Raw genomic sequence first — 9,141 nt, forward strand, 5'->3', positions numbered from 1 at the left:
GCCTCCTCCGCCTCCAGCGATGCGCTCGGCGCGCCTCGCCCTGGCCTGCCGGCCCGCCTGCTTGGGGAACACGCCTGACCGCCGGGAGGGAGTGGGAGGGTTCAGCGGGGAGCCGGGAGCGGCGGAGGAGCGGCACAGGGACACGGGGAGAGCGGGACAACGGGACACCGGGACAGCAGAGCGCGGGCGGGCAGCGCCGGGACACCGGGACAGGGACAGCGAGTCGCGGCCGGGCGGGGTGTGCCGGAACGCGCGGCCGCAGGCTAAAGCAATCGAGGCTGGAGCATGCGGCGGCGCCTGGTGCACCTGGACCTGAAGGGCGCCGCGCCGCGCGCGCAGTACCTGGAGCAGGTGAGGGGTGAGCCTGGGATAAGGTGAGGGATGTGACTGGGGCAGGTGAGAGTTGCGCCTGGTGTAGGTGAGGGATGTATCTGGCACAAGGTAAGGGATGTCTTGGGCTCAGATGAGGGGTGTTCCCGGCACAGGCGAAGGATTTATTTGGCTCAGGTAAGGGGTGTACTGGGCTCAGGTGAGGGATATACCTGATGCAGGTGATGGATGTGCCTGGTGCGGGTGACAGGGGCACAGGGTGGTGGCACCGGTCACAGCCCAGCTGCATCCCCAGTGTCCCCTCCCTCCCGCAGGTGCTGCCGCTGCTCCGCGCCCTGGGTGCCACCGGGCTGCTGCTGGAATATGAGGACACCTTCCCGTACACGGGGCCGCTGGAGCTGCTGCGGGCCCCCCACGCCTACAGGTAGCGCCCCGAGCCGCGCAGGGAGCGGTGGGTACCGCAGGTGCCCCGGGCCGTGCCCGCGGGCACCGACTGTCGCTGTCCCGCAGCCCCGCCGAGCTCCGGGCGCTGCTGAGGCAGGCGCGGGCGCAGGGCCTGGAGGTGGTGCCGCTGGTGCAGAGCTTCGGGCACATGGAGGTGAGCTGGGGGGGCTGAGCCAGCAGTGCCCGGGGGGCTCGGGGTGCGGGGGGAAGAGCATTGCCAGCAGGGCGGGGAGTGGTCCTGCCCCTCTGCTCGGCCCTGGTGACATCTGCAGCGCTGTGTCCAGTTGTGGGCAGAAACTGGCGGCCGGGGTACTCCATCTGAACGTGAGGAAGGACTTCTTTCCCGTATAGCGACCAAGCCCTGAACGGGGTGTCCTGGACACAACTGTGTGCTCTGGGATGGCCCTGCTGCAGCAGGGAGGTGGGACCAGATGAGCCACTGTGCTCCCTTCCAGCCTGACCCACTCTGTGATTCTCTGCTGGGAAATTTCCCATCCGGGTCCCGGTGCTCTGGTTATGGAGCTCTGCCAGCTGCAGGGTTGGACATCAGGGTCACACTGCAGGGACCTCCTCATTTCCTTCACCCACCCTGTGAGGTGCTTTGGGGTCAGAGACCCCCCCCAGCAGCGTGGAGCAGCAGCTGTGCCCCCAGCCTGTCCCTGGGGCTCAGTCAAGCCAAACCCCAGGTTCTGTCCTCAGAGCCTTGGGGACAGGAGGAGGCTGCTGTCCGCTGGTGTGGCAGCTGCCCCCGAGCTCCCCTTTCCCTTGCAGTTTGTGCTGAAGCACAGGGAGTTTGCTCATCTGCGGGAGGTGAAGGCGCTGCCCAACGCCCTGAACCCGCACAAGGAGGAGTCACTGGCGCTGGTCAAAGCCATGATTGACCAGGTCATGGCCCTGCACGAGGACTTACGGTGGTTTCACATCGGATGTGATGAGGTGGGAATGTTTCTTTTCTTTTGAGGAATGATAGCAAGGGCTGAGGCTTCTGCATTTCAGTGGTGCCCAGGCCGTGTTTGGGTGGGATTTTGGGGACAGAAAACACCACTTGAGCCAGTGTAGAAAAGTCCTTTTGACAGTAAATGATTCCAGTAGCACAGGTTGTCATTTCCATAGATACAAGTGTAATATCAAAGTGTTGAAAGCAGCTTCTTAAATCTAACAGCTTTTGGGTTTAGGTTTGAGTTCTGAAGTGAGATAACAATTAGAGACTGTTCATTAAGAATCCTTTGAGTTTGGTGTAAGATGTTGGCTCAGTGTTCTCGTCAAGTTACTCAAAGGAAACCCTTCTGTGGCTGGAAGTGTTGGGTTTTTTACCTTGGTAGTTTGTCTCCTTGAGAAGGAGAAGACTCAAGCATCTCTTTCTCATAGTTTCTTAAAACCATCCTGATGGCACACAGATCCCTGGAATTCATTATGACCACTTAACTGTACTGATATTAGTTTAGTATTTTGTATCCTGTCGTGTTATACTGGTGGGTAGGTTAGACGGGCAGCTGTAGGCTTTTATAAAGCAAAATACTATTTATGTAGAATAAATAAAACCTGCTCTAAACCAGCAAATTGTAATTCACTCTCTGCATGGGACCAAGTATGCTGGGCCACCCTTGGTCATGGCCCCAGGTCGCTTCTAGACTCACATTTGGATGATCTTCCCCAAGATAGGAACCTCATTTTATCTACCTAAGGTCCTGATGGGTTGCTGGATTTGAAGTGAATAAATGTGATGAGAGCTACTTCCAAGGACAAACATTCCCAAGGCAAATATGGCATGCAGATACTTTAGTTTCTGAAGGAAAATTCCCTCAAGTGATGCATGCAATGATGGCCACAGTCTCCTGCAGACTGATCGAAATGCTTGCAGTGTCTTCAGCACTGAGAGGTGCTTTTGAGTGTGTCCACCACTCAGCGGGTCACATCTGGGCAGAGGTTTGGAATCTTGTCTACCTCACCTTCTCTATTTCTGTACAAGAAGTCAGGATGATTTGCTTGGTGTTCCAGGTCTACTACCTTGGCGAAGGAGAGGAGTCAAAGCAGTGGCTGCAGCAGCAGGACAACACTCCAGAGAAGCTGTGCTTATCCCACATAAAAGCAGTGGCCACTTGTTTGACCTCTTCCTACCCCACAGTGACGCCCATCGTGTGGGACGACATGCTCAGGGGGATGAGCGAGGAAACACTGGCAGGTGTGTGAGCAGCCATGGGCTGAGGCAGCTTTACACAGGCACATAAAACAGATCGCCTGGCAGCTGAATGTAGGGAAAACAACAAATCTGGCAAGAGGTGAGGTGTGGTCTGTTTGACTGGAGAATAGAAGCACTCAGTCCTTGGCTGTCTGGGCCAGTCTGAACACTTTAGTTTTCCATCGCAAAACGCTCACCCTGAAGTGGCTGCCATTTTTTATACATTAAAACAACCACCTATTAACACCTGTGGTCCAAGTCTAAATCTCTGTGCCTCTCAGCACCTTCTAATGTTCCTTGCTGCCCTTTGCAGCACCTGATCCCACGTGGTGCAAACTCACAGTGAGCATCTTTGTGATCACAGTGCACATCGTGAGGACTTTGATACTGAATTGTGGGGTAGCTCCAAGACCTTGACATCACAAGTCTTGTTTGTGGAAAAATATCAAACCACTGCCCAATTTTGAGTGGTCTGTGCACAGATGGACTTCCAGCATTTTCAGAGCCACATGGCTGCTGTGAACAGATTTAGATGGTACCAGGAAGAGCTGTGCAGCTCTTTCAGCAGTGACTGACCTATTCAAGGCTTTGAGAGTGGGAAATCATCCCCAAAAATGCAGGTGGGACCCAGGGAGTTTCCACAAGAACAGTACAGCATCTAGTGCACTCTAAGTGCACTCTACTGCCACAATAACAGAATAAACAAATTAGAATGTGATGGAGTTAAAATACTGAACTTCTGCACAAATTATTATTGCAATTTCTCTAGGGGTCAGTTTCACATGTTTAAAACTAGCTGTGGAATCCAGCTGGTACACATGGAGAGGCAAGGAGCTAAGAATGAGGTGGGCTTGGGATGAATGGCAGCTCTGATAAATTGTCACTGCTCCTCCATATTAATGTTTCACTGAGGACAGGGGCCCTGGGCGTGCGTCAAGTCCTGGCCGGGTTGATACTGCCCAGGAGCACTTCAGCTGTAAGTGACAAGCCATAGTTGTAGTCACATTCTAGTGCCCCAGTAACCTGTGCTGAGTTCTCATTTTCCCAGCTGTTTTCCATGATTTAGAAGAGCTCTGTTCCTTTCAGAGTCCGGGGTCCCACAGCTGGTGCAGCCGATGATCTGGGACTATGCAGCAGACATCGACGTGGAGAGCAAAGGTTTGGACTTCTCTGCTGAGCTGTGTAAAAGCAAAATTCTATCATTAAAACCCACCTTAGCTGGACACCAAAACATTCTGCTTTTGTTGAATTGGCTTTTATTGCTTTAATAGCTTAAAGACAGCCCTTGTTTGATTTCACATCATCATCGCTATTACTTATTTTCTGTTTATGTTTCTCCAATGAATGACTTGCACTGTAAGCTGCTTAATTCTTTTCAGCAGAGCTGTGGAATCACTGATAAGAGATTCAGAGGTTTTCCACAAGCACTGTTAGATTAATTCTCCTTGCATTAACTCCAGTAGGGGCACATAACTCTGTATTGAACAGCTCTACAAGAGAAGCTTCAGGGCCTTCATTAATCTATAGAATTCAGAGGGAAGCTCCTAAAGGCTCCAGTAGGCATCTAACATTCATGCAAATATTCCTTTGTTGCAAGAACAATCAGCTGTCAGATGTTGTGCATGCTTGTTACAATCTCACAGCTCTTAGCGTGGTAGCAATACAAGGGAGTGGAATAACACATGAAAATAGGAGGACAGCCACTCAAAAGGCAGCTCAGAGAGGGTGTAAAATCCCCCATCTTTGCTGATGCTCCAAGCCTGACAGGAAAAGGCTCAGCAGCCTGTTGGATGTGGAGCTGTGTTCCCCTTCACTGCAGCATTGCAGTCGGGGCTGAAACTGGAGAATGCTCATTGTGTGTGTGTCCCTTTGTGTGTCACTGCAGTGCAGCTCATGGAGAAGTACCGCAGGTGTGGCTTCTCCAAGGTGTGGTTTGCAAGTGCCTTCAAGGGAGCCACGGGGGTGAACCAGTCCCTCACACTGACTGGGCACCACCTGAGGAACCAGCTGGAGTGGCTGCAGGTGGCCAGCAGGAGCCCCGCTGATCTCCTCGAGGGTATTGCACTGACTGGCTGGCAGAGGTGAGCAACGCCTTTTTGCCTTCTTCCACGGCTCACAGATCAGCAAATTTCCACCCAAAAACCTCCTAAGAGGTACAGGGAAGCTGGGCATTTAGAAGGGAACTTTGCAACCCTGCAAATCTTCCCGTCTGTCACTGCTGGGCCTCACCCCCCAGCCTGTGAAGGGAGGATTTCAGAGTTGCAGTCAGCTGTGCAGCATTAAGCAGCAGGAACAATGGCTTTGGGGACACCACCAGCAGCAGATTGGGCTGGAAGGCTTGGATGGATTTTGTGCCACCTTGAACTGCTCACAGACAATCGTAGTTCATGCCGGGTGTGTCTATCTGAATGTCTGATGGGAACTCAAACACAATGAAATCACGTAAGAGATGAGAATTTGTTAATGTAATGAAGGAGTGAAACATTTTTATGCAGACAGGAGGTCTTAGGGAATACCAGAGAGCTGATGTCCAATTTCTGACCCTAGTTTGCCTTGAGAAAATAATTTGGTTTTTATCTGTTCTTACTGGTAAAACAGGAATTCTTCACATTTCAGAGACAAGTGATCTCTTCCCTGAGACAGAAACTGATGTTTCTGAAGCACTTTGAATTTTAGTGACTGAAATATTAAAACTTCCCACTTGTCTAGTATGCTCTAACAGTAAAATGTGTAATTAATGGATGTTTTCTTCTGTAGGTATGATCACTTCTCTGTTTTGTGTGAGCTTCTCCCTGTGGCAATTCCATCACTGGCCGTGTGTCTGCAGGCACTGAAGAATGGTACAATGACAATTTTATTCTCTCTCAGATAATGCCTAGCCACAGGAGTGAAGTGACCTTGCCCTAAGATTGGCATGGACTTGTTCTATTTTGAGGTGGTTTGCTGAATTGATCATGGCCTGAACTCTGAATAAATTACAATTTGCAGTATGGGAGCAGAGAAGCCTCTTGGCCTAAGTATTTAAAAATAGCCATTGTATCCTCTTCATTTCTTGTGATCTAACACACATATGGTCAAAAACTTCATGCTTCTATTAAAAAATAAATTGAAGGTGCAGAATTGCTTTTCAAATTGATTTGAAACAATAGTGATATATAAATGAGACTAAATCTAAGTTAGTTTAGAGTTAGAATGTGCTCATGTGTAAAAGCTAATTGTTTTTTCTTAAAATGGATCTAGGGAGGACACTGGTAAAATACCTCCTGTAGTTTCTGCTTTCTTGACAGGCAGTTGCCAACAGAATTTTTCTTATTTTCAAAATAAACCCTGATTTTTTAGTTAAGGCACTAGAAATATTCAGCACCCTGAACGGAAAGCTCCGAGCTAGGAAGTGCTCACCTTGCACAAGACAACTGTGGGAAAGACAATGAGCTCCTCCTCCCACCCACAAGTGTCTTTTCCTTTTATTTTCATTTCACCTTTTAAAAGAATTCTTCACCAAAGGGGAACTACTAAGCCAAGACAGAATACTCCAGAAAACTCCTCTTGTATGAACATTTTGGTTCTTCCTTAGGCTCCTTTACTCATTTTTACTGTCTTCTGCCAGGTGGCTATTCTGAAAAAGTTAAAGAAAATGTGGAAAAGCTCCTGGGAATGTCTAACCTGGAAATTGACACTTACATGAGGTAAAATTCCAGCTTCAGAATTCAGGTGCTTCTCCTTGTGTGGTAAGTTCAGAAACTAACAGATCCTCTTTGGACAGCACAAGTCTGGGGACCTTTCCTGGGAGCAGTATCCTCACACTTGTGACACAAGTTAGTTTCTACCTCAAGTCATCAGTGGATGAACTTCTCGAAAGGAACAGGTAAGGAGGTTTCTGTTGATTCTCTGCCTGGCTGTAGGAATGTTGGAGCTGTATCATCTCAAAGTGGGGCACAGCTCCAGAAAAGTGATTTAAATATCAAACTCTGCATTTCGGGTGTCGCTGGCACCTCAGCAGAACGTAATATTTAGATCAAAATTTAAAATATTTTAGCAAAGTTCCTAAATATTGTGTGCTGCCTTATTTGAAGCATCTACTTCTTTCCTTAATTACATTTTACTGCTATGTACAGTTAAAACGAAAATTTTGAATGGTGCAGTTACAAAAAAAAGGAGCTTGAAATAAAACTTATGCTGCAGCAGATGACCAGGTGATCATCTGCCAGGAACACTTCCACAAGCTAATTCCACAGATCTATAGACTGAAATAAACTTACTCCTTAAGCATCATCTCTGTGCAGGAGTTCAGCTAAAGCCTTCCCCACCTCCCTGGCAGTGACAAACAGATGCTGCTGCTGTTTCATCACTGCTCCCAACATCCATTTTCAGGTATGTCACCGGCTGGTTCAGCCCCTACCACAGGAAAAGGAAGATTATTCATCCTATCATCATGCACCACTTCCAGCCAGATGCAATCAGGTACCACCACTTGTTTTGCATTACCGGGGAAATAAAGTCTGATCTATTTTGGGCACTCGGGTACAGAGAGCTGTGAGCCTTTCCCTCTTTCCATAATTATCTCAAAAACATCAATGGGAAGCAGACAAAGTATCCATAATATGTTTTTATACCACATGGTTGGGTTGGAACTAGATGATCCTCAAAGTTCCCTTCCAACCCAAACCATTCTGATTCTGATTTTATCTTTGCCTTCTGTTGAATGAATTCTTTGAGAACAGGAATGAAATTGGTCTCCAGAAGCCTCTCCCTTGTTACTCCCGTCCAGCTCTGCTGCACCTTAAGCAGTAGTTGGCCTTGGTGTGGGAGCTGTCCTGGGCCAGGTTCCAGACAGGGCTTGGAATAAAAATAAAGCCAGGCCCTGTCACCATGGGCTTGTCAGAACTTGTCCTAGACATTTTGCCAATTCATGCTAAAAGGTTCATTTATACTTGTTTTTTTCCCCCCGTGGTAAGATGAATATCTAACCTCCTCTACTCTTTCTGATAAAACCCAGAATTAAATTCCCAACAAGTCTCACAGTGGGTTTCAGTTACGCTTAAAATGTGCTTTTTAATTTTTTTGAGCTCCCATTTTTGGTACTTTAGAAGTCTTTGCATAAGGAAAGTGCCAAGATTAATGGAACTTAAACAGAAACAGCATCAAGCTTTTGCCATCTGAACTAAATCAAGTCCTTTGGGCTCCTGTAATAGATGCTTCTTTTCCTGTCAAGTGGTTTTAAGGACAGTACTCCCTTCCAAAGGCCAGTAAAACAACCCTCCCCTGAGGCAGAGCTCACCTGCAAATGTCATTGCTTCTTCCTTCTCATTTCTGCTCAGCCTCCTCTCCAAGTGGAATGCTGTGGTGCAAGACCTCCAAGCAGCCATGGAGCAAGTTTTCCACAGGTGTGCTATAGAGGAATGGATGGAGGAGAATGTCCACCCCAGCCTACAGAAGCTGCAGCAAGTGGTGGATGATTTAGATGAAGCAATAAAAGCACAAAATTAGGGGCATTTCAATTAGTCTGACTCATTCCCTGGGGAAGCATGGCGAGTGAAAATCAGCAACAAGTCCTTGAGCTGGAGTTTGTCATCTTGAGAGTGGAAGCATGAACTGTGGTTAAACAAAAGTGACCTGAAGGCATGGAGGAATTTATTAACATAAACCATTTCAACTCAATTTTCCTGTCTTAACACAAGCTGAGCTTTGATTCACCTGCCTGTAAGTCAGGTTTGCTCCCCATGCAGGAGTGAGTCACAGCTCACTCTCCTACAAGGCAGGAGAAAAACCCAATTTCTTCCAAAATCAGGATTTCAGCTGACTCAATGAGAGTCTCTAACTAGGTCCACATACAGCTCTTTATCTAAAAAGAGCCAATTGCTATGTATACCTGTCACACAGCTTGATCTAAACAAGATCTTGATTTATTTTACTTGAATAAAACCTTTGATACTCAAAGTGTTTGTAGAAGGGTGCTGCTTTTTTGTGTGTGTAGCATGTTGGTCTGGTTTAAAGGAGGGAAAATGGAAATATTCACCAATAGAGAGTTGGATCTATCTATCTATCAGATTATATGGAATTAAAAGTTGCACTGCTGCAAGAGTGTCAGCAGGGTCATTTCTAAGCAGGTATTTGAGCTGCTTCTATTCTGTCGTCTCCCTCATTAACTCCTTCAGTAGATCTGTGCCCAGTAATAATTTAGACAGCCA

The 9,141-nt window shown here is 47.9% G+C and overlaps 1 protein-coding gene across 2 annotated transcripts; it reads left to right on the top strand.

Annotated features, from left to right (window-relative positions):
• Positions 1–101: 101 nt before the first annotated feature.
• On the top strand, positions 102–9,073 carry HEXD (hexosaminidase D). 2 transcript variants are annotated; one of them, XM_066200722.1, is made up of 12 exons: positions 102–351; positions 645–754; positions 841–928; positions 1,546–1,710; positions 2,773–2,956; positions 4,040–4,111; positions 4,839–5,034; positions 5,711–5,793; positions 6,561–6,639; positions 6,717–6,818; positions 7,325–7,414; positions 8,272–9,073. In XM_066200722.1, exons 1-12 carry the CDS (start codon positions 286–288, stop codon positions 8,438–8,440), a joined length of 1,404 nt encoding a protein of 467 aa, XP_066056819.1. In that variant the 5' UTR covers positions 102–285; the 3' UTR covers positions 8,441–9,073. The 2 variants fall into 2 exon arrangements, with proteins under 2 accessions (XP_066056819.1, XP_066056820.1); XM_066200723.1 differs by lacking the exon at positions 102–351 and adding an exon at positions 470–551 and having other exon boundaries at positions 8,272–9,072.
• The last annotated feature ends 68 nt before the right edge of the window (positions 9,074–9,141 follow it).

This window comes from Chamaea fasciata, unplaced genomic scaffold (genome assembly GCF_029207755.1).
Source record: "Chamaea fasciata isolate MVZ Bird 193981 ecotype frontalis unplaced genomic scaffold, bChaFas1.0.hap1 SCAF_19, whole genome shotgun sequence".
NCBI lineage: Eukaryota > Metazoa > Chordata > Aves > Passeriformes > Sylviidae > Chamaea > Chamaea fasciata.

Coding starts and splice junctions, on each gene's coding strand:
- HEXD (XM_066200722.1), top strand. CDS start 286: ATGCGGCGGCGCCTGGTGCACCTGGACCTGAAGGGCGCCGCGCCGCGC. Junction 755..840: donor CGGGCCCCCCACGCCTACAG/GTAGCGCCCCGA, acceptor GCTGTCCCGCAG/CCCCGCCGAGCTCCGGGCGC. Junction 5,794..6,560: donor TCTGCAGGCACTGAAGAATG/GTACAATGACAA, acceptor GTCTTCTGCCAG/GTGGCTATTCTGAAAAAGTT.